This window comes from Pezoporus occidentalis, unplaced genomic scaffold (genome assembly GCF_034315485.1).
Source record: "Pezoporus occidentalis ecotype Australia unplaced genomic scaffold, CSIRO_AGI_Poc_V1 ctg59, whole genome shotgun sequence".
Taxonomy (NCBI): Eukaryota; Metazoa; Chordata; class Aves; order Psittaciformes; family Psittacidae; genus Pezoporus; species Pezoporus occidentalis.
The window spans coordinates 2,245,689-2,270,806 of NW_026915932.1; the positions used below are offsets into that span (position 1 = coordinate 2,245,689).

General features: G+C 40.5%; 1 protein-coding gene across 5 annotated transcripts in view; it reads right to left on the bottom strand.

Moving 5' to 3' along the window:
* PAX3 (paired box 3) overlaps positions 1-25,118 on the bottom strand; it is an 80,322-nt gene that overhangs the window by 11,429 nt on the left and 43,775 nt on the right. For 3 of the 5 annotated variants that reach the window (XM_062638855.1, XM_062638854.1, XM_062638859.1), the window contains 3 exons: positions 14,988-15,193; positions 3,897-4,062; positions 2,544-2,758 (listed from right to left, as the gene is read on the bottom strand). In XM_062638855.1, the coding sequence (XP_062494839.1) occupies positions 2,544-2,758; positions 3,897-4,062; positions 14,988-15,193 (587 nt within the window). The remainder of the gene's footprint in view (positions 1-2,543; positions 2,759-3,896; positions 4,063-14,987; positions 15,194-25,118) is intronic. The other 2 variants (XM_062638858.1, XM_062638857.1) reach the window with 1 other exon arrangement.

A 25,118-nucleotide genomic window follows, 5' to 3' on the forward strand; every position in this document is an offset into this window, starting at 1 on the left:
AGACCCTCTTTCTTTCTCATCTAAATTCCATGCACACAGGCAGGGCACTGCAACATGCCCACTCGGCAGGAAAACTCCTGTTTCTCTTTCTTCATGAAATCCCCAACACAGAATTGGCTTTCAACTTTCCAGCCACTGCTACCTCAGCTGCTCGGTCAGCACCTCGGTGTCTGCAGGAAGAGCCCAGGGGAAGTGATAGGGGGATGCACTGCAACATACCCCATGGCTAAGGGCATTTCACACACTGTAATTTCTCAGCATACATGACCAATGTCTGAGGTTCTTTTAAAAAAAATATTCGCTGTTTTGCTACAGTCCCACAATTTACATATCTGAGGCTGAATCACTCCCTTACATAAACACAAAGTCTAGGTATGTCCCTTTATACATACATACATTTTATACATATCTCTAAGTCATTGTTTAGGCCCCAAAACTGTTTTAGAGGAGCTCTTGGTAACACTGCATGAATTTAGGGCTGGTTTGTTTTTCTGATGGAAAGATCTTTATCAGCCAGTGAAGGCAATCACTCAGTTGCCAAGAAGCTGTTTAAGATCTAAATGGATATAAGTAATCTCCTGTATGCATTCAGTGATGACCGCATGATGTCAGCTTTTGAGCAACTGGCCTTTTCCTAAACCTGTTGGTAGAGATGAAGGACACAGCCAGGAGCATTAAGTGCTGTGGTAGAAAAAGGTTTCAACAGTCTAAGGAAAAAAGGCTGTAACAACTGAAATTTCATAGCAAAAAGACAGGGCTGGGTGTAAAGCAGCACAGCAGCTGATTAAAGTAATCTAATCTGCTCTGGGATCTCCTTTTGATTATATCAAACCTCAAATCAGCAAGATTTTGTGGGTAGGAAACCTGGCCTCACTTTTTTATCCTGCTTTGCCCAGACATCACAAGACTTCTTTACTGTTGCACTCCACTTCTGTGTCACAGACAATAACAGCTTTGTGAAAGGAAAGAAAAGATCACATTTTCCATAGCCAGGACTAACATACATTTAAACTGACACTAACAACTACTTTTGATAGATTAACACTGAATCGCAGAAAGATATTTATGTCAAAAACGTGGAAGGCTTGTGCACTGTGAAACTGGCCACTTAAAAAAAGTACATATACATAAAAAAAGAAGCAACTAATATGTCATGGCTTTTTTTGGAGACTGCATTTAGAAATAAGAATCCTTTAGAACAAAATTCATTCAAGTCTTGTTGAAAGTACATCCATTTGTTTTTCTGTTGATATTTTTTTCCTAAGGTTTCAAGCCATAAAGTTTTGTACTCCACTCTATGCTATAGGAATCTGTGAATCTTAATTACATTTACTGTTACAAAAAAGGGTTTATGAACTTTTGCCTTTGGGCAAAAATGTTTATTTCATTGCCTTTGTTATTCATTCTTTTCAACTCCAGTGCCTTTGAACTTTTCAGCTGCACAGAGTTATCACCGTTGCACAGGAACCAGGAACTGTACTCCCGAGATGCAAACCACAAGTTGAAGAAAACGAAGGAGGCAAAGATATACGAGTCGTTATTTTGGCCACCCTTTGTGCCATTAAAATCTCATTTTCTGCCTATTAGAATGCCCTCTCCCTGCTTAGGCAGTGGTGATAGTCAGTGATTAGTGTGTAATTGAGTATAATTGTCTTTTCACTTTTCATTTGTGTCATTCTGAGCTTCTCTGTGTTTTTCTAACCACTGAGAGGAAAAAAAGGTAGAAAGCAGATAAAGCTGTTAAAACTCTCACTTTCAGCCCTGAAGAGACTCCTGATTGTAATTATAGATTGCATCCTCTTTGGGACTTCTCAGACTTTAGTGGACATTGCTTTCTGAGCACCTGAGCAAAGCTCTCGCTAATAAAATAAACTACCATCTATTCAAGCTTTAACTAATAATGTCAGCTTCAGATGGATGCCGCTTGTAGGAAAATTTAACCAACCTTTTGACACTCAATTATCAAGGCAATTTATTAACACAATTTCCTAAAAAGAGCTCACACAAATTAGAAAAACAATTATGGTATTCATGCATTTATATATTGCCAAAGAGAAGTAATAGTCCCAATTTATGTATTTATAACTCGATTATCGCTCATCTCAGTGTACACTGCTCAGCCCTTGGAACTCCCCTCATACAACTCGCCTGTAATTTTCCTGGGCCATTGGGTGAAACCTTGGTGAGGTTATCTTAAACATATATTCACAGAAAAACTACATGATCTACTTTCTGTACCTAGCCATGGACCGTCAAGAGAATAGCAGTAACATTACAAATGCTTGACGACTGAATTTAAACATGAAGACTGCATGATTACATTATAAATCGCTGGAAATTAAATATAAGCTACGACTCTTGATTCAGCCAGTAGGAGGAAAAAAATAAGAAAAAAGAAGGAAACTAGCAAACTGAAATCATGTGGCTTGTATAAAGAATACATTATGGTTTAAATTTGGCAATTCATTATACCGCGGCCTGAGGGAATAGACTCTTTGGTTCTGGTATACAGCAAATCCTCTGTCTGAAAACACAGGACTGACCTGAGGTGAAAGGCCATTGCCAATGGCAGGGTTCATGGGATTTGAGGGCCCGGACGGAGGCACAAAGCTGTCTGTATAGCTGGAAAATCCATGCCTGGTGCTGGGTAGGCAATAGGCAGAGCTGCTCTCTGGATTCGAAGGGAGGCTGCTTTGGTGTACAGTGCTTGGAGGGAGAGGCTGAGGTCTATGGACGGTACTGCTTGGATCAGACACGGCTAGAAGCAAAAGAAACATATTGATAAGTTTTCTTCTCTTTTTCTGGCATAATAAATTCATGATGTGAATCTCAGCTTGACAGAATTGCATCAGAACCTGCATCTGAGTACTAGATAAGTAGAAAGGTAAATCTTTAATATTGCTAGATATTTAACTGGCAAGTAAGATTACACAAAAATTCTTAAACAGACAATAAAATCGTAACAAGACACACAGTTGTCAGACAATTCTTAGTGGGCACATATTGTCAAGAATGGATACAGCAATATTTATTTAGATAAATACATATAAAAGCAAGAAAAAATGAAAAGCTTTATTTGCTGAAAGGACTAGTAAGGGGCTTTCCTCTCTTGGTCACAGCACAGAAATTCTACCATGGTTTGTAGTGAACCTCATAACAGATGGGAGAAGCCTTGGGCTTTGAAAAATTCCCTTAATTAGAACATCCACCAAAAGTTAGGATGTAAATCTCAAGGAGGGAGCAAGAAGAATACAATAATTTGTTTTATAAAATTTCAGCTGTAAGGTTTTTCTTTAACAGTGAAATCTAGCATAGCCTAGATTTAAAGCTCTGTTCCTCCCTGCCCCACAAAAAGAACCCCAAAACATCAAATTTCAGAGAGTTTCTGATAACATTAAGACAAAATTTTTACCATACTGGACTTGCTACTATCTAATGTGAAACAAGGTAGTCTAAATAGCTGGTTTTTTTCACTATGAGATAAATATTCAGAGTACTTATGGAAGTTTCCAGTGCACCATTATCAAAAGTAACAAAGAAGACAGAATCAAACTCTGCCTCCTTCCCCACCACACCAGGTATTCTCAGCAATGACGGCCAATGCAGTAGAAGGGCAGAGAAGCATCTACCTTGCTTTATCAACACTGCATCTCTGTCGTGCAGGAGGTTATTATTTCTCTAGCTAGCTCCCTTCACATGTAACCAGCCTTTTCTTGCAGTAAAACAAACCCAAGTTCTTAAATGCTTCAAATAAATAGCCTTGCAAAGTCCTCACTTTCTCAGACCCTAAATTAGACAACATCACTTTTTCTCATTAGAAAATACTTCTACAACGGACCAACACAGCAAACCTCCCAATAACACTATTTTAACCAAGTACCTGCTGGCTACTGTACCTTGCGGTATTGAAGTGGGTTGATAAGAGGGCTCAGACAGCTGGTACGTCGGCAAAGTTGGCATGGCACTGGGTGGAAATCCTCCTGGGATCAGATGGTTGAAAGCCATCAGTTGATTGGCTCCTGCCTGTTTCCTCCATCTAGCACGTCGGTTACTAAACCAGACCTACAAATGTTTCAATTAGGGACATTTGATGTTTGTACATTTAATATGGGTGCATCAGAAAAAAATGGCATTATGTTTCGAATGCATTTAGTGTCTGAGACGAGAGATACAGAGATGTGCACTGGGATTGGAGCTCCTAGACAAGAAAAGAGCCCTTGGCACACACTTCCATGGTTCAGCAGACAAGACACAAGAATTACAAACCCCAGTTTCCTCCCAGATACAACCTCTCCTGAGAAACAAGCTGACTAATGCTTTCAAACTTGAGTGCTTTTAATAGCTATTAAACACTATCTTTACTGTGCCAGATTTAATGAGAAAGGGACAACATCTCTCCATTTGATGTGCCAGCCAAACCTATTTGGTCTGGATTGTATCGTCTTTATATTTTGTTTGCTGACGGGTTAGCTGCATTGCTTAATGCACTGTTGGAAGGTGCTTGTGACTTATATATTAGGATACTACATTGCCCTAATGATCAACAGAACTTTAAGCTTTTAATTTGAAAAATACAAGCCCAGTGTACAAAACACACAAATCCCTCCCAGCAAGTTTTCATGTACGCTCACATATGTAAAAAACATCTCATAATAATCTTGACATTAATAGTAGATCAGAATTCAGTACTAGATTAGCATTTCAGAACCACTTTGAAATCTGTTCCCAGGACAGGGTACCAGGCAGATGGGGTTTGGATTAGTGGGACATCTTAGCTATAAATCTGCTTTCCTTCACGTCATTCTCAGTTCATATTTTAAGTTTCCAAAGTCTTGGATGGCTCTTATTACCTCCATGAAAGGAACAGGCAAGACTTCACAAATGCAGGCACAATAAGAGCTGCAAAACACATAGATTAATACTGATATTACAGAGATTACACTCGCCATGAATCAGAATGGCAATCAGCCACAATAGGGGTGCCTGAACCAGGGTGCATGCACACTACCCTGGCTGCAGCTTTAGAACAACTTTTAGATTACAGCACTCAAGTCCATGAAGTGGAAAACCCCAGAAAAGAAAGAGATAAGAGAGGTTGCACACACTTGTAAATGAGCAGATAATTACTCATAACTACACCCAGAATCAGTTGCAATGATCATCAATGGATATTATCAATTAGATAAAAACTTAACTGGGCGTTAGCATTTTACAAGGTACATCTGCACAGCTTGTAAAGCCTGGCCTGAAAGCCACTGAGATGTGTTAGCTGAATACGTCTACAAACATGTAGATGTATTCTTAAAAGCTGGGTCTCAGATCTGTCACCCTTCCTGCAATCAGCCCATGCTGGCTTATGAATCAGCCATCACAGACTGGATTCCTAGGTGTAACATCATTCACAATCCAGGAGTGGTCCCTACATAAGAGTGCAAAAACATTTTGGACTACACTGTGGGCTTCTCTGCTTGCTATTTCATAGGAGGAGTGGTGGGACTCAGTGGGCCATCTGGTTTCTGACGTGGGCCATCTGTCACCATGTAGTTTGATCTGGCTTCATCCTCTTTCCAGAATGAGATGCTCAGCTCACACAGCTGCCTCCTCCTTTGACCACAACTTCTACCCCTCAATTACATACTCCCACTACAGTTTAAGATTTAGGACAGAGGGATAGATGGAGTCTCTGCCTACCTCAGAATCCCTCTCTTGGTGTTTTGCTGTACATACCTAGCCTCCATCTGCCTCCACATGAACCATTTTTGAAAGCAGCTAGCAGGGACAAGGCACCCCAGGGAGAGATAGAGAGTTAAAGATCAGTCTAGATTCAGCAATATCTTTTTACTTCCTCATCCTACAGACACCTATATATTTTTTCTTCTCTCTCCTTACATCTGATTCCCACACTGACATGTAAGTCTAAATTACTTATTTACTCCTCACAGATTCCTTCCACCTGCGTATGTCTCCCAAAGCCCACCAGTCTTATACTCCTGCAGCAGTATCTTTCGAAGACAACCAAAGAGAAGGAAAAAGGGGTAAGACACACTGAGTAGGGACGCAGAGCCTTTGCTAAAGAGCCAAAGAGCATTTAAGAATGATAATGGAGGTCAGAGAGGGAGCAGGGAACAGTAAATGCATGTTGTAATTATCCTAGCCAGGTCATTAACCATGGTTTTCTCCATGACACTCTCCCTTCTCCAGGTCAAGGAGGTTATCTGATGATCTTTAAACACTTTAGAAACACTAACTAAACTACACTACTTGAATGGATTTTATTGAGGAAAATGAGGTAATTTTGTTTCCTCTACAGATAAACATTTACTTTCATGCCCTAGATCTTCATTATAATTTGTCAGATCCCAAACTTCAATTCAGTGGCAAGCGATTTGCATTAATGCTGAGGTTTATGCTTTCATTTACAGACAGACTTCTGGCTCATTTTATAGATTCATCTTTTTCCAGAGCCGCAGGTATGTATTACATCCCTGAAAGGGACACACTCAACGATATCAAAAAGTCTACAGCAGCCCTGCAATGAACATACTTCCACAGAGCTCTGTTGCCACCTGGAGCTCCATTAAGTTGGACTCTGCAGGGGTCCAGGAACCTGCCCAGGCTGTGCAGAAACAAGGCTGTGCATTAGCCCCTCAGTCCCACAAATGCCTGGGACATGCTAAATGGGTGCTACTTGACTGTTACCCTTGTCACATTATGCTGGCACAGCCATGGCTTCAGGTTCATCCATCAGCTCCAGCCACTTCTGCTTCACTGCTGCCCCTTCAGCACAGCACACACCTTCTGCCACCTGATGTGGGTTTTTACTTTCCCTGGCTGACAGAAGGCAGATGGCACCTGACTGGCACCAGAGTTAGCCCAAAATTAACTCACCAAACCCCTTGAAGAAATCCAAACATGCAGAGCAAGGCTTATTGCCCCTAATACCACACACACTTGTCACTACAGGACAGTAGAGGCACGTTAATTAAAAAAAAAAAAAGAAGAAGAAAAAAGAAAACACACCATGCACCATTACAGTGAGCACCAAGAGTCTGACCCACACACACACTTGTTCACCTTTGACTTTAATGGGCTTTGGACCAGCCTGGGTAAAAATAATTTATCTTTAAAATGCCCATAAGCATGGCCCCAACTCTTACCATCAACGTTTTTTATAAATGAACACACTGAAGCTCTGAATCTGTAGTTCTCGGTGTTTTAACACAATCAGTTTTACTATTGTTATTATTTACTGTCATGGCCTCTCCCTTATCACATGGCTCAAGATTTGGTTTACAACTGTGTTTAATTCCCATTTTATCCCACATAACTGCAGAGTTAGCTGCTGTACAAGACAGAACACAAAGAAAAAATAACATGAGACAGGAGGAAAAAATACAAATAAAACTAAATGGAAGAGTTAAAGCATTGACAATAGGTTTGGAAAAGTCAAGAAAAATAACTAAAAAATAACTGGAAAAAATAACTCTAAAAATTTTATATAAACTTTACATAATGTTTATTAAAATGAGTCAGATCCCAAACTTAATTCAGTAGTAGTTACATGCTTTCCAAGTTAATAGAGATGATTTATTTTATTGTTACTTTCTAGTCATAGTATTTCACTTAGACTACATTCAGCTGCCTTGACTTACCCTCAAGAGTTCAGGAAATTGTTTTATTTTATAGATCAGCACATATCCTGAAGAATCCACGTGCACTATTACCAATGATTAAAGAAATCCTGACAAATTTTGCCATTATCAAGCCAAGACTTAAAAATAAAACCAGTCACCACAAGCCAATGTGTCTGTTTAGAAACATATTGTAAACACCTGGGGAAGTATTTTATTCTGTTTGTACGTTTCCAATATGATGTAAACACCATGTCGTCTTATGTGAAGCATATTTCAGCTTTCACCAGCATAACAAAATCCCCATCTTATGAGTAGCCTTTTCAAATCTAGCAGGTTCCCAAAGGATGGGATGCCTTGCCTACACTAGCAACAGCATGGATCTCAGTGGAAGGCAGACCAATCCTAACTAGTACTTCACCACTACCACACAGAATTCCCTTATGGAAACAAAAGCAATGGATAAGCAAGCTATTGCATTTTGGAGACTCCAAATATAACATTCTTACACAAAGAGTACTGTGTCTGAAGGAATATGATCCACTTGTGTTGGTGTAACATGAAGGAGCTCTAAATTAGGTCAGCATTGTGCTTGGTGGTGTGCAAATGCAGACATGGGCAACGTGGTTTGTCTGAAAGACGCAAGCATCCAAAAGTGATGTCTGCAACAGAAGCCAAGTCACATTCATTTTGGTGAGGCTCTGGCTCCCCAGTTTCTGTCACTTTTAAAGATGGAATATAAATTACCCAAACGGTAACAATATTGAACCCCAGTGTCTGGCCAAAATTTGCATACAAAAACAGATCTGAAGAGAAAGAAATTAGAGCAAAAGGAAAAAAAGGGAAATAAGTATTGAAGGCTCTAGTTTTTCAAGCATCTAGAACTGGACTGACCAAAAAAAGAAATCACTCCACAGAAGAATATTAAAAAAGGTATTTTGCCCCAGCGTAGAATAGATGAGCTAAACTAATAGGTTTCTCCTCTCTCTACCTTCTAACATTTAGATTCTGCTTTTTATTACCATTTTTACTTGAAGTAGTTTGCAAGTGATCATGCCAAAAATCTTATTTTGTTCAGCTCAACAGGGTATTCTTTAAAAGATACATTTATCCACTTGGGAACACACTAGTGTAATTAGCCTTGACATTTCAACAAGTCTGATCATAAACACAGACTGCTCTATGTGCTTTTAAGGCAAAAAGATCTCTGATCCAACAGGGCAAAATATTTGAGATGTGAAATTTGCAGAAAACCAGTGGATATTTTGTTATACACAGTCCTGACCATTGCAAGCATCAGTGCCAAAAGCACACAAAGTCAAAAGACTGATGTATTGTTAATGGCACTTCTAATTTTAGACAGAAGGTTTTTTTTTTGTTGTTGTTTTTTCCTCTTTAGCCTTATGATATTTTTCATGGTAACTCTCTAACCCACCCACCATATTGTCTACCTTCCTTCTCCCAATGTTCACATGTTCAAAATGAAGACTAATCATCATGCAAGCAGGAGTCCTTAGTGGGTGTGTCACCAGGGAATGAATTTGGGGTGGTCAGAAGCAGTGGGTATGCCCTACAAAGAGGGGAGGCTGAAGAAGGGAAACTGATAACAAAGCAGGGCTGCACCAGCCATGACAGAGCTGACTGCTACCTTTGTGACACACAGCAGGATGACTTCTAAAGACACCTGCAGCATCTGATCCTCCAGTCCCTGCTGATGCTGGACCTACATTTGTTTCAGCAGCCTTCAGAGCAGTCTCTGCCAGCATTTTCCCCCTCTCAGCAGGCCAACACCTGACACCAGCCCATATGCCTGCCTAACCCAAAGGGAAAACACAGAACAGCAGGGGGAAAAGAAAGGAAAGAAAGTTTTTCCTTCCCTTTTCTAATTTTGCAGTAGGGTAAATTTCCACCCTATCTCATCCTGGTGTTAGATGAGCTCCAGGGAGAGCACTGCCAGGGACAAGTCACAGGAAAAAGAGGGAGTAGAAACAGAATTGCTTTTCAACAAACACTAGTTGTTAAATCAGCTTCATTGCAACATCTGCACACCTCCAGCCTCACAGGGATAAGGTCTCCAGCATACACACAGAGGCATGCCATTGGTAGGTCTGCTTCCTCACAACATCCCAAAGCAGTGCTGCTAGCCTGCTGAGAATGACCTGCCATGACCACCGGTGCAGGTTCTCTGCTTGGGGTCTGTCGGGAGCTGTTGTTTATGGTGATGGGAAGTCATGCTGGTTGGGATACAAGGAGTTATCAACGTGACAGAAACCAGAGTTCTTTAAAAACAAAAGGAGGGAAAGAGCAAACCACCAAAAAACCCCACAAAACCACATACACACAAGAAAAGTCCACCACAGAAAAAAAAAAACACAGCAAACCACAAAATTTAAAAGGACCCCAAAACCAGTAGGGAACAAGGACTTCCAACCACCTCCAAGTGTGATCCAACACATTCAACTGTCATAGGTTTCTTGGAAAAGACTCTGACTCAGCCCCACACAAATACTTCTAAAACACTGCAGCTGAACAGTTCTGCAAAATATTGAATAATAAGCAAATTGAACTGCGTGTTTATAAATTAAAGCACCACTAATTTGAGCCCTTAGGCAGCACAGACCAGAAAAAGTGAATCAAAATCACATCCCTTCTTTTCCTTTGTATTTAAACATGTCTTCTTAGGCCTGCATATGCTTGTAGTTGACTAATTTACCCATAAGAATTTTTCCTTTACCCCTGGGGAAAAAAAAATATCTACAATTACAGGGATATCTACTACAAGAATGCACACAGCATTTTCTTTCTTTATCCTATATTTGATGCAAGAGGGACAGCCTCAAGAAAAGGCACTAGAAATTCTCCATAAACCACATCAGGAATAACTGTAAAGATCTGCTGAAAGGTCTTTAATGTTCCTGAATCCATCCTACGTTCCTTTACCCCATCTTCCCATTGCACTGAGCAGTTCAGCATACAGGCTCAGAAGAACTGAGGACAAACTAAGACTTTTTTTTGGCACAGGTCCTCCCTCCCCATATGATTTCCCAGTGAATACTTTTCTCAGTTTGCTACTGAGAAGAGACAAAGTTGAGAGCTGGACTTCAGAGCTTTCTAACCTTACTCATAGTTTAAAGGTCTTAATTTCTTCCCTTAGCTTTCCCCCCCCACTATCTTATTTTCCCAACCATCTCTTCCCCTCCCTGCACTATGGTGAAACAGAGGAAACAATATGCAAACACTTAAAAGAATATTTTTATCATTTTTCTTCTGGCTACTCAAGGCTTCTGAGCTCTTGGGACTTCTTTTATTTGCCGAGGTTGTAATAAGCTTTTTACAAAAGCTTACAAGCTGATTACAAGTCTGACATGGGAACATTCAGCCCCATCCTCATAGCCTGGAGAGATCTGCCTGAATTTTCAGACATGCTGTTTTGCTGAACCATATTTTTCTTTTTGGAAGTTTTCAAGCAAACCAATTTAAACCTGGGATTTGGCCTAGAATCACCTTTTCAGGACAGGACAGAAACACATTCAAAATTCTTCCTGACTTCCCTTGCTTTTTCACCGTTATTCATGGACTGAAACAGTCCAAACAAATTTCTCCTGTTGTTAAATAGGAAGCCATGTGTCAGCTGCTTCCAGTGCAGGACCTCCTGTCCCACACAGTCTCATATACCTGGGAGTACATCTTCAATGTGGTCCGACACACAAGCCTTACACATCAAATTTCTGATAATTTGGGATGCCTGCCTTCAACACACAGCCCAGGAAGATTTGTCTGACTGGCCAGCCCCCATCAGCCAAGGCAGGCTCCTGGCCTTCTGCCTGCTACAGGACAAACCTGAACCTTATTTAAAAACCCTTCACTGAAAGACTGAAGTAAACACCTCCCACTGTCAATCTGAAACAGGCTCCAAGCTGCTGCCAAAGTTCACCCAGTTCATCCAGGTCTAAAAATAAGCCTGATGGGGGAATCAAGAGGTAGCCAGAAAAGATGCTACCCACTTAATTCCTAATGCACTATTTGTTACACAAACCGCAAATGCACTGCTCTGAAGCTCAGAAAGAGCCTTTGATTTTTATCTACACTGGGGAAAATAACACTTTTAGAATTCTCCTTCAGATTCAGTCAGTAAAAAGACTACAGACCTTAAGGGCCTGCACTGCAGCTTGATGGTTTTAACAAGGTTTTAAACTGGACCAGTAAAGCACTGCATGATTATGATTTTTACTCTCAGCATGTGAATCTTTAACCTCACATTCTCAGGGTATTACTGGAGGGAGTGTGTGTTATTTATTTATTTAATGGTCATCCTTTGGGACTCTACTTATGTTTCTGAATTGTATCTGATGAATGCACAAGACCAAAGAACTTTCCCCTTCCTGCTGCTTCTAACATGCAGAGAAGAGCCTGTGGCCAGTGGAAGAGGCAGCAGAAGAGGTTGTCCTGGCTCCACACCACATCTAGGCTCAAACACAGGGGAGAAAGATTCAACAGTCCCTAACTGGAAAGACTCTTCAGAAGGAATTGCAGGGAGCGTTTTAACGTCTTATTACACCCAGTGCTGAACTATCTGCAATGATTCTAGCTACATATCTCATGACTCTTGCAATATAAGGTTTGTTGCAACACTTTCTTGTCCCCACAATTAAGTACACAAATAACATTCACAGTGTTAAGTCTGTTTTCAGTTGTTTGTAGCTTTCAAAAAACTTCCCTTAGGGGCTGAAATGTTCTAAACTTGATCTCAGCCCAGAAGCAACTTCTTTTCCCCACTCCAACAAACCCGCTTAGAAACATGTATTTGGTTACCCTTCAACAGTGGGAAAGTGAGAAAATAGATGGTTAGGCAGTTTAAGACTCTTCCTTTCACGGGTGTTCAGAGAGTGCCTCAGGGAATAGAAGGAAAGGGGAAGCATGGGGGTGGCAGGGTAGAAAAAACAAAACATGAGATGCAAGCACTACAAGAAGGGACTGAGGGAATAGCAAGTTGGTCCAGTTGTAATCAATTAAATAACTTCCTAGACAATGTGAAACAACTCTACAAAATTGGACCTTGCCGCTCCAGAGAGAAAAATAAGTTTTCTGGGCTCAGCTGGACTTAGGCTGCAAAAAAAGCCAGCTCTTTTAGATAATGCTTGATTGGGAAGCAGTCAAAGAGATCTTTGTGTATATATCCATATAAAATTTGGTATCTCTGATCTCTGTCATATTGCTACCAAAAAAGAAGTGTGACTAAGAAAGCTTGAATGCTGCATCAGTAGGACTTTCCAGCCCTCTCAGCCTCAAGTCTCTTGGGTTTATTTTCTTTTCACAGGTTGTCTTTTATTTCATGCCCATCATAAGGTGGCTATTTTAAGGAGCTATAGAGAGGTGCTGAATGCTGATAAGGCAAATCCTGTATCCCTTAATCCACTGCTAAATCACTCTGGCAGTCTTCAAGGGTACCAGACAGATGGAGTGCACTAGGAAACTGCCCATAGGCTGGTTACTTCAACCCCAGCTCATCTTTAATCCAAAAAGGTTTTGTTCTGGTATTTTAATCGTTGATTGACTGGGAACTTTATTCCATGCTGGGTTAGGTAAAATATCCATGTCAGAGTTACTGGGGAATTTGTGAGGCTGTAGATCATAGGAGTGGTGTGAGACAGGATGCGTCTCAAGGGAACCAAGGAAGCCATAAGGAATGTAAAAAGTCACAGGGTTAAAGCCACATTAAGACAGCTGTTATGTTAATGAGAGTTCTGCTTTTATTCTTGCTGTGTGTCATTGATTAAAAAAAACACGGACAAGATCTTTTCCATTTTATCGTATTTTTGCTCTGAAGCTAACATAGCCCAAAATATCATATCCTAGATCCCAGTCATCTTGCTAACAGAACTTGTGCAGGAATTCATCTTTATTATGTTAGTGTGTGGATGATTCCTGGGGTTTGATTTGGTCTTACCTGACACAAATCTATAGATGAAGCTGTTTTGCAAGCATTTCACTTAGTAAACATGATAAGAAAAGAGTCAGGCACCACTGAGTTTGCCTTTCAGGCAAATTCATGTACACATCTGATTTTGTCACAGTCATAACAAAAACTTACAAAAAAATGTGTTGTGAAGTCTTCTGCAAAAAAAAAAAAAAACAACCAAAATATTTAGCAGGTAAAACTGAAAAAGTCTGAACCTTTCAAGACAGATACTCAATAATACAGCCACGCTGATGTAGGTGTGCTTGTCTCAAAACGTCAGAGACATGTTTTTTATTGCTGATTTCAGTCTGCAGAGTCTGAATGACTCAGGCTGAGCGTCAAATATCAAAACATAAAAACAGAGTTTTACCAAAGCAACCAAATTCACCTGTACCCTTGGTTAGATCACAAGTTACTATCCATTTTTCTTTCTTGGTTAGATCTCAAGCTACAGTATTTTGCCTCTTACCCAGTGACACATTTGCTTATGAATGCTTGCAACTCAGACAGATTTAAATGGGCATGCTTTTCCAAATGACTCTTAGAGATCAAGTAGTGGAAAAGAAGCAGGTGACTCCACCTGAAGTATTAAACATTTCGCAGGACATGCTGCTTGGCCATGAAGCAGAATAAGTCCAAGCCTGAACCTGAACTCTAAGGCACAGTTTACCCCAGAATTATTTGGCTGCTATTTGTCTGGTTTTGTACATGTGAAAATCCAGGTTCATGCTTCTTAAATCAACTCCATGGTTTATTCCTCCAGTGCATTAGCTTGTTTTAGACAATCTGGTTCTACACAAAGTTGTGAAGACCTAACAGTAATTTGAGGGTTTATGTTCTTTCAAATTAAACTGACAGTGAGATTAAAAGAGATATTACAAGGTTTAAATAAAGTCAACTTCAAAAGCTAACTTAAAAGTAAACTGTAGATACAGCACTAGTAACCTTGCTCACTTACATGGCTCTACAGACACATTGTCTTTTTTAAAATGCTTTCCTCTCTTCTATTAAGGCCTGAAAGACCCAAACAACAACAGATGAAACCAGTTAAGTAAGTATAAGCTGGCACAACAGCTGACCTGATTACATGCAGAATGCTGTCAAATGCATAAAACAAACAAACTGGGATAACAGACCTTCTTCTCAAAAGGCTCAGTATTGTATTCATGGTAGGTATGGAACAATTACTGGGGAAAGCACAAATGGTTTTTTTCAAAGCAGTTGTCTTAAACAGTTGAAAAACCAATGTCCATGTACAGCAAAAACCCCTGATGTTGTAAACAATGTAGCTTCGAATTTTCATTCTACCCCAGAATAGGATCACTTCAGAATATAAAAGGAATGACATACTAACTGAAAAAGAAATTCCCTTTTTTAGGCAGCTTTTGAATACATACCTGGACACGAGCCTCTGTGAGTTTGGCTCTTTGAGCAAGTTCTTCCCTAGTATAAATATCAGGGTAGTGTGTCCTCTCAAAAGCTCTTTCCAACTCTTCCAGTTGCTCTGCAGTGAAGGTTGTCCTGCTGCGACGCTGCTTTCTTTTCAAAGGTAAATCTGGTTCAGAATCAATGTCAGAGCCTTCATCAGACTGGGGTGCTGATGCTCAAAAAAGAAAAAAAAATGAGACAAAAATTGTCTTTAGTTGAGTGGAAAACAAAAAGCAGAATATTGGGTCAATCGATGATATGGAAAAGCTGCTTTGTCCCCATGACTCAGAACTGAGGGGGCAACCTTAATAAAAGGAAACAAATCAGAATTAAATGTGCTCAAACAAATAAAGAATTGTCAAAAGTTCAACTATGAATTTAGCACCTTTACCTGGGCCAATATTAAAGGACCTCTAGAAATCTGTTTGAGTAAATGAATTACTCAGTTTCTTTGTTTTAACTCCTCCAGCAGTTTGCAAGTGTTTTAAAAACCTGAGCACAGCTTAGTACCAAGCAATATGCCCTTGTTCCATTCCCTGAACTAACAAACAGGTACAAATACTTGTCACACACACCAGAGTGCTTGTTGTAACTTGAACATTCAGACTTTATAGACTCAGGTCCATGAGACCTTCCCTAGAGATCCATAACTAGAGCCTTATTGCTGAAATGGTTATGAAAGTAATTGCGAAGGTATGGGGAGCACTACTGGCGAAATACATTGTTATACACAATCAAATTTTTACTTCATGTCACATGTTTTGTTTGTCCTACAACACTCTGAGCAGTATTGTAGATGTTTGTTACTATATCTCAGCACATTTAAACATCCCCCTTGTTTGGAAGTTACTCACATGTCTTAGGACTGCCTAACATAACCTTAGGACAGGTCAGACAAATGTTAGTATTAAATATAAGAGAAAATTTGAGATACACATTGCACAGAGAACTCCTGTAAGAATAGCTTAAAGCAATAGTTTGATTTGACTCTTCTGGTTACTAAAGCAAGGAGATTCCAGTGTATGTGATGACCAGAGCTGAAATACAGGGACTGCATGCTTCCTTCACCTAAGGTTTCAGCACAGAGCACAGCTACACACAGATGTGCTGATGCTCAGCCTCCAATCAACAGCCCAGGATGTGATTGCAAAACAGGCAAGGCTATGCTGGATCAAGTGCCCCTCACACCACATCCCAAATCGATACTTAAGGAAAGTCAGCAAAAAACAGACCACATACAGCATTGTCCATGACCCAGGAAGGGACTACCAACTCTTGAGATCACCAGATTAAAAAGAAATTGGAAACCAAACTCTTTCTGGGTTTCATGGGCACAGAGAGAGTGGAATCACACACACACACAGACAGCTCCTGGCATTATCACTTGTTTCCCCTGAACTCCCTGGCAATCAAGTGAATTCCAGCTACAGCTCAATCATGGCTGAACCCATAGCTATAGCTGCGAAGGCAGCAAAGCCCCTTCCAGCACCCAGTCACATTCTCTTTCTCCAAAAACCATAATGAACTAAAAGAGCAGATTTCCAAAGCCAGGTTTTACTCGCACCAGCTGCTGTCCCAGGCAACAAGTATTCCTTCTTGTCTGAGTCTTCAAGGGAAACCACCTAAAGAGGGCAGACACTCCCCAGTGATGCTGAAACTGCTTGTTCAGCAAGCACTGCCTCTACTACTTCAATAATGCCAAATAAATTATCGATATAGACATTGATTTAAAATAATCTTCTTAACAAGATTTATTTGGCAGTAACTGAGAACACAAAGCCAAGAAGACATCACTGTTTCTCAAGATCCAGCTAAAACCCCTCACCATGTTCATTTCTAGCTATCTTACATTTCCAATTTCACTCAAGCTGTTTGAACTAATAAATACATCTAATCTGTTTACTTAGTGTTACAGCATGAGAAAGACAAAATGCTGTTTCAGAGAATACAGATGAAGAGTTTAAATTTGTCTACCAAAACAAATAAATAAATAAAAGAACAATTACTGCTAGACCAGAGACTTCTAGGTGAAAGCTGTCTTCACTGACCAGACATCATCAATATCTTGAACCCAACATACACAGAACATCAGGAGAACCTCCCATAAAGTTCACCACTGATGTTAAGAGTGAAAACATCTGAATGCCAGAGTCTTCTACTTGCATTTAATTTTTGCCCCAAGTAAAACTCTGGTTCTTGAGAACACTGTCCTCAAGAACAAAAAAGAACCAACACAAACATCCTATCCCAAACAGTTCAAGTTCATTCCTTACTAAACAAATAACCTAGGGTATCCCAAAATGAACAGAATGCATTGTCCCAATTAATGACAAATCCCAAATCTCAGTTGGGGTCCGAAGTGACACCTGCTTTCCTCAGCAACTGCCAAGTTACAGTCCTCCAGGATGGCTTCGTACTGCTGGTTCTAGAATAAAACTAGGATACTTAAAATCTAGTTTCCTTATGTTAGTCTCAGATACAAATCATGGACTTTAAGCAGAACAGCTGTGCTGACAAGTTAGTCTAGTGGAGGAGAGCACACCAGCCATGCTAACAGGGTCATAGTGGCTAGCACCACACTTTGACCATACCTGATTTGTAGTAAGATCTGCAACAGAGCTCAGGAAGAGAGAAATTCTGTGACAAAAGTTGCCTTTGATTTTGTAGAATGAGGGTTGTTTGTTTTTTAAATCAAATAGTCAAATCCCCAGATCTCAAGAGCTCTTACAGTACTCTCTTTCAGGCTCAACATGTACATATGGAACTTCTTCAAAGATCTACAGTTATGCCCATTAAAAGCCAACTTAAATTGTCTGATTCAGCGTGGATATTTATCATTAAGTTTCTGAAGTGAATTCCCTCACCAGCTGGTGGAAAGTATGAAGAGACCTATAATGATCTTTCTAAAAATGGTTTATAAATTCTCAGCAAAATCTTGTAATGTTTCACCGCACCTTGCATCAATGCAGCAACAAGAATGCAGAACTGAAATGCTGACTTGATTTCAGTTTTCACTTTAGCTTTACATTTCATTAAGCTGTACATGAAAGGCACAAAGGTAAACCAGTCAACAAAAGCTGCAGTATCTGAGAGTCCAGTATGACACACCTAATCAAGTGCAAACAGAGAGAAAGTAACAAAATTAAAGTAGGGAGAAAACGTATATCAAATGAAATGGCTTTCATATCTGCCTGATTTCACTGGTGTTAGCCTTTATCAGGCCTGGCTGCCATGTGGAACTTCACAAAAAACACTCAGTTCCTTTGAGTTCCATTGTCTTGTCTTATCTGTGATATTAAAATCAGACAAATGTAATCTTAAATTATAGCTATGCGTCTGTACTACAAACCACATTTTTTATTTCTTACAAAGTCATCTTAAATATGATTAGATTCAAGGAAGTTTTTATTCTTATTTTTTCCCTACTAAAATACCATTATTAGACATTTATATAGGTAAGAAGCCAATCAGAGCACTGGCTAAGCACATTAATTTGACATACCTCAGCCTTTAAAAAAGCAGCATTTGTTTTACATATGCTCAATAGCCACAGCACATTGCCCTTTGGTAAGCAGTATCTCATTAACAGATCCGCTGACTTTTATGAAGCAAAAAGATACTATTCAGCACAAGTAAAGGTGGTCAGATTTTAGATAGCTTATTTCTACCTCCATCACCTCTGCAGATACACACACAATATGTATATCACTAACCTTTACAGTTGTCCTAATGATCTTAATGCTCCATCCCTTCAAGCTATAAATAGGAGAAAGGAATTGACTCACCAGTGCCCTGGGAGATCTGCGGCCAGGTCCCCCAGTATCCCCCCTCACTGCACAGCTCAAAGTGAGAGAGGCAGCCAAAAGCACAACCAGCAGCTGAGCCATGAAGTTTAATTAAAGAAGGAATTACAGAAGTAAAGAGCAATTATTTGTCTCTTAACCCTGTGTGACCTGAGGACACATTGCATGCCTGTTACCACCATGACATGCAAAAAAATCTCTGCCCAGTGTCACAGGCATTCGGTCACCTGAAGCTCTGCAATGATCCCTTTTCTAAACACCATAAACAGACACGACAGGGCAAAAGCCGAACAACAAAATAATGCACAAGGGGTCATTCTGTGGGTTGTTCTTCCTCTCAGCAAGACATTTCATTTGAATAGTTAAATATCAAAAACATGACAACCATTTAAAACCCATACATTACCGCTGCAGCACAGCGCACCTGACAAATGCAGGCAGAGGTTCTTTTTGCCACTGCGAAGGCACAAGTTCTTTGGCAATCCTTCAGTCACTGTGAAATGTTTAAGTAAAATATCATGCAGCCTCTTCTTATAAGTGTAATAGCCTGGGGTCTACCCTAAATAAACTGTTTGGCCACAGATCTCACTAAAAAAAAGACTGAAAAAGCCAGCATACAAAGGCAGAGAGGGTTCTGATGGTGGTTTATTTGCTGGCTATCCTTCCCAGATCTTCTCATTTCTCTATTTACACATGGTTAATTCCTCAGGCTCTCCCCCTCGTGCCACATCTCTATTCCTTATGGCTGTAGCCAGGGCATCCCCAGCTCTGGGGAAGTGCCGGGAGGCAGCGGGTACCGCGGGGCTGCTGCCGGATCCCTTTCATGCCATGGAGAGGCGAATGACCTGCCTCGTGTTTACTCGGGTGCAGGCAAGGAGGAGTGCAGCAGGGCCTCCACCCCCCACACAAACCCACAGCAAATGACAAATGACACTTTCTCTTTGTGATCTTTGGGATTTTTGTTGACTTATTTGGAGGCTTTTGTTGGGTCCTAAGAAATGGCCTGTGGCTGAGGCCTATTCGGCCGATTTCCACGCTCCATCTGTGGTATCCATCAGCAAGGCCTTTGCCCGCATTCAGGGCTCTGACACCTGCCTGGCAGGATGCGGGAGGCACAAAGGAGGCTGCCGCGGACTTGAGGGGGGCGGCGGGGAGGGCAGCCAGGGTGAAGGGGATGCACAGCAGGGGTTAATCCCAGCCACCCCCTCCCCAAGCCTCCGCACCTGGAGACGTCCCTCCAGGACTGCCTCTCCCGGCCAGAGGTAAAGGGGCTCAAACGCAACCCTCCATCATGTCGTGGATGAATTAGAGAGGAAAGGGAGGGAGAGGGAAAACTGCCCCAGGATGTGGGCCGTCAGAGTCACCCCAGGCGCTCGCTAAATAAACCTCCGGCACTGGGAGCAGCAGTAGGTGGCCAGCAGTGCATTCCTCCCTGGATCCTTGTTTGTGTTGGGATAGGCTTTCAGCAGCTGGCGATTTAACAGTCAACAGACTAGAAACACATCACGCATCCTTTCTTTCCTCAAAATAAAGTCTACAGGAAAAGAAAACAGCATCTTTTATTTCCTACTGACAGCCTCCCTCCTTTTTCCCCCTCTGAGCAGTCCCGTTTAGGAGCAGGCTCATATTTGCATACAAAATGTAATGAAGACTCTGAAGCCAACCAACTACCTCCCTCTCAACCCATCGTCCCTTGCTTTTGCTCTATTTGCCTGGGGAAACATGACTCCAGGCTCGCCTCTTCTCCTCCTCCTCCCAAAACCTCACTGTCACAGCAAGGAGCCATTAAAAAGAAAATGGGCCCTGCCAGGTCTGCACTAATCAAAACAGGACAAATAAACTCTGACATTCAACAACTCCCAGAGTGCCCACCGCCCTGGGTGGAGACTACAGATTAGTTATGAATATGGCAGGCAGCGGGGGACGTGCTCAGGGGGTCTGGAGTCACCCCTCAGCCACCTGTGAGCTGTTTGAGGGCCCACAACCAAACGCTGTGTTTATCCAAGATAAAACAGGCTCCAAAGATTAGAAGAGCACCCCTAAATTTTAGGGTGCAGTGCTCCAACCAAAGCAATTCGGACTCAGAGCTGCAATTTTATACAATTCACTGTTCACTTTCCATGCTTCACTGTCAACAAAAGAGGATAGAGAGGACATTCAGGCACCCTCACTTTTACCCTATTAGGTCACAGCCCAAAATTTGTTAGCAGTTGGACTCCTCTTCTTTGACATGTAAAGCAAATTTCAAGAAACAGAGAACAAAAAATGAGAAGCCACAAAAGATTTCTCAGTGGAGTTAAGATAAAACATGCTAATGTAGCTGCACACTCCTATTTCCCTTGTAAAAGGGAAAATTTAGGGTCAGCAAATATATAAAGAAATTCCCAGTTTTCCTAGAAAGCAACAGAATACCTATGTTAAATACTCAGAAGTAGTAAAATTGCTTTTAACCCTTTCTACTATAATTTTGACTATGATGTATCAAAAAACTAAGAAACAAAACCAAAAGGCAAGCCTCTGTTCCAGACATGAATATTGCTCATCCAACAAGGATTAAGTCACACTTCAATTACCCCTTTGAAAACCGCTACTATTTGCAAAGGGCATACTTACAAAAACATTGTAAATGGCTTTTTTTAAAACTCCACGGGCACAATACAAAAGTCTGAAGTGAGAGAATGAGAGAAGTGAGGAGAAAATATGTTGCTGTTAAGGTAAACTGATTAATAAGAGTAATTAATCAGTTACTGGAACTGGAAAAGAAAAACTGCATCTCCTAAGCTGGAATGTCAGCACAGAAAAGGAACAACCACCACAACAGTGATAAAAGTGATCTTGAGAGAAGCGGATGGTATTTTTATTTTGTTTGGGCTGATTCACATAGAGAAATGTGCTTTGTACAGCAAAGTGAAAAGGAAAACAGTAGCTGCAGTAAAAGGAATGGCCGACAGTGACTTTTATTTACAATTACCAAGAGACAGGCTATTATTGACCATATGTGCCACAATCACCCTCCTTATCATGGGCTGACCATCATGTCCATTGGGAGCTGTTAATGAACTGGGTAATTGAGCTGCTGACATGTGTTACCAAAACAAAACAATAGGAAGAAGAGACAAATGAACATTTTATTTGCCAATCAGAGTAGGTTCCGCTTTTCAGAGAGCTGTGCCTAAGTAAGTGACTGAATACATAAAACAGTGCATTGAAGGCAAGCAGATGCATGCACAATAATGGTTAACTGACAGCCTATGGCCCATCTGTGCTTAACATTTTGTTAAAGAAATTACTTGACTTGCTAAAGAGACAAATCGTACAGCTGCCCCAAGTGCTGCATTATAAGAGATAAATCATTAGCTAAACTGTTTCATGCTTAAAATGACAATGCATATTAACAGTTATGCAGGGACATTTTGTCAGCACAGCTTGATGCAGTTATAACTTACAAAAAATGTGACAGCTCATAGCTATTCAACGATTTCAACATAGAAGAGAATGACAGCACTGTGAAAATAATTTCACCGCACAGACAATAGACAATTCACAGGCTCTTCTTTTTAAAAATGTATTTAATTTTTTTTTGAATGATGAAATAATATGGAAAGAAAAAAAAATGGCCAGTGTCTAACTGTTCTGCACCATTAATCTGCTAGCATGTACTTCATTCAAAGCCACAGAGCATCAAAAAGGAACACATTCCATTTTAAATATCAAAGCCTGCATCACCAGCCCTAAGAATAAATGGCTAATTCTCAACTCTGCATGAAAGGATAAAGAATTTCTAGAGTGAAAGGAAGAGAAGAGGAAACTGCAAATACAACTACAAAAATCTCTTCTTATTCCCCCACCTCCTTTTCCAAGAAGAGATTTGTTTTGTTGATACAAGCAACATTAAAGTACTTAACAGCTTTGCATGTGAGCTTGATTCCACTCCCAAGTTTCACTGCTGTAAATTTGCACTGGGAATTGTCAGCACTATTATTCTTTCACATTGAAAACTAAACATAAAGGAACTGCAGTTACCACTCAGATCCTATTGTATAGGTAGTACACACAAATGCGTGCATGTATAGCTGAGGAACCTGCCCAGGGGAGAACAGAACAGACCTGGGGACTCTGTCACACCAGACCAGGGTGATCCAGACCCTCAGCCAGATTCCCCTGAGCACCTGCTCTACCTGGGATAAAACACACACAAACAAATAAACTACACAGACACACCCAAAAATAGCGTGATTTGGTAAAACTCATGTGGGTAAAAAGCCTATGGGAGCTTTCCTCGTTTCAGAAGTTGATGCCCACATAAGGCTTAGCTGAGGTTTAATGACTAAATAAAATTTAAATTGCTAGTTTTTCCCATGAAAACAAGACTGCCTTGCTGACTTCATAGAGTCTCTATTCACTGGCCTCCAAGGATTACTCTGTTGTTATAAAAGCAAAGCTGGATCCAGGCAAGCTTTGGCCCTTGCTGAATCTCTCCATCATTAGCAGTAGATCCAAGGGAGTTCAACAAGAGGGAGCCATCACTCTGATAACCCCAGGCACAACAAAGAACTCCAGCATGAACCTGTACAATCTCACTGTCATTGGACTCCAAGTCACCCCAGACCTTCTCTCTGAATACAGCCTACTGACTCAGAAAGGGGGGCATTCTGAAAAGCACAAAGAGTCACTAGCACGTCCCTTTGATTTTCACTGGGAGCTCATGAGTGCCGAGTCTGGGGGCTTTTCCAGCCCTTCCAAGGGGGAGCATCTGTAGCAATGCTGCAAACATGAGTACTGTATTTAAGCACTGCACCATCTTCTCACGTAAAAAAAAAACAAACCCCAAACACACACAAACTAGGAGATTTCAAAGCAAAATTTACAGAGTACAAAAAAAAAACAAAAACACACCACAAAAAAAAGACCACCAAAACCAACTTTACCTCCTAAATTTAGAAAAAGGTGAAGGAAACTAAATGCTCAAATCCAAATGAGTTTTTGAGGTTGATGTTTTTAGGCTATATTTTAATATAAAAGTCAGGGAGACTTAAGAGAAAAGCTAATCTCTCTTGTACAAATCCCAGAGCATACTAAGAAAGGACTGGCATCATTTTTTCAAGACGGTATCAGCTGATGGAAGAGCTGATTGGTAACCAATTAAGATTGAAAACATTGAGTATCCTGGGAGATGGAATTTGTCAGCTGAGAAATTAAATAAAGCAAATGAAGGAGTCTCTGGATAAATACTGAGACTGTGTTTGTGAGTTAAAGCACTGCAAATAATTGAGCTGTCAGCAATCTTTCCTGGGGGAGGCAGTATAGATTCTTCAGAATTAAAAATAATCAATAAATTACATTTGTCTCAATCCTTTGCAATAACAGCATGCAAACAAAGCTCCTAGAAAGTAATACAAGATGATCAGACTTACTGGGCACACCAAGAAAAAGCCTACACGCATTTTCCATAACCAGCTCTGTATTGCTTCACTGGGTTTTGACCAACTCATAGCACTGCTAAAACATGTTTGAAGACACAAGAAGCTCTACAGATGCCTAAGGCAGAAAATAATGAGAACATTTTAATACACTTCCTATCTCTCTCAGCTAGTTCTAGCACCTGAATTAATACCATCCTTGATTCAAAACAAATGCTGTCAGAACAAGCTGTTGTAGATAGCTTCATCTCAATGTCAACGTTATAGTCCTCAAAGTCTATGGGAAATCAAGGCTATCATCTCTTCTTACACCCACAGCTGCAGCTAGACCACCCTTCAAGCCACTTTTACCCATATAGAGCTAAACTGAGTTAAATGATCATCTCGGTCACTCTCAGGACATAGAATGACCAAAATAATTACAGACTTCTTTTTTTTTTCTTTTTTTTTTATTTTAATGGAATATTGTATTTTGTCATTGAATACTCCATTTCCCCTAGAAATCACTTAACTTTGCAGAAGATTTCTGGAATTTTTGTGGAAGAAAACTGAAAGTGCTGACTTTTTTCCCCTCCAGATTTCAGTCAATAAAAACCAAAAATTACATTTTTCATCAGATATTTTTCCTGTGATTTATTTTCTAGGGTATTACCTACTCCTGCCAAATGGTTCTTTCCCAGCCAAATCTGTTAGTAACTCAAGGTCACTCCCATCACAACTACATAAGAATTGGGGTGCTGACCTTAAGATCCATCATCTTCTGTCATCAGACCTGATCCTATTGGGTACTGAGCCCTTCAGGCCCACTGGTCAAAGACAGCTTTTGCCTTTACGGTTGTTCCAGTATTTGGGATGAAAGGACCCTACAATGGGACAG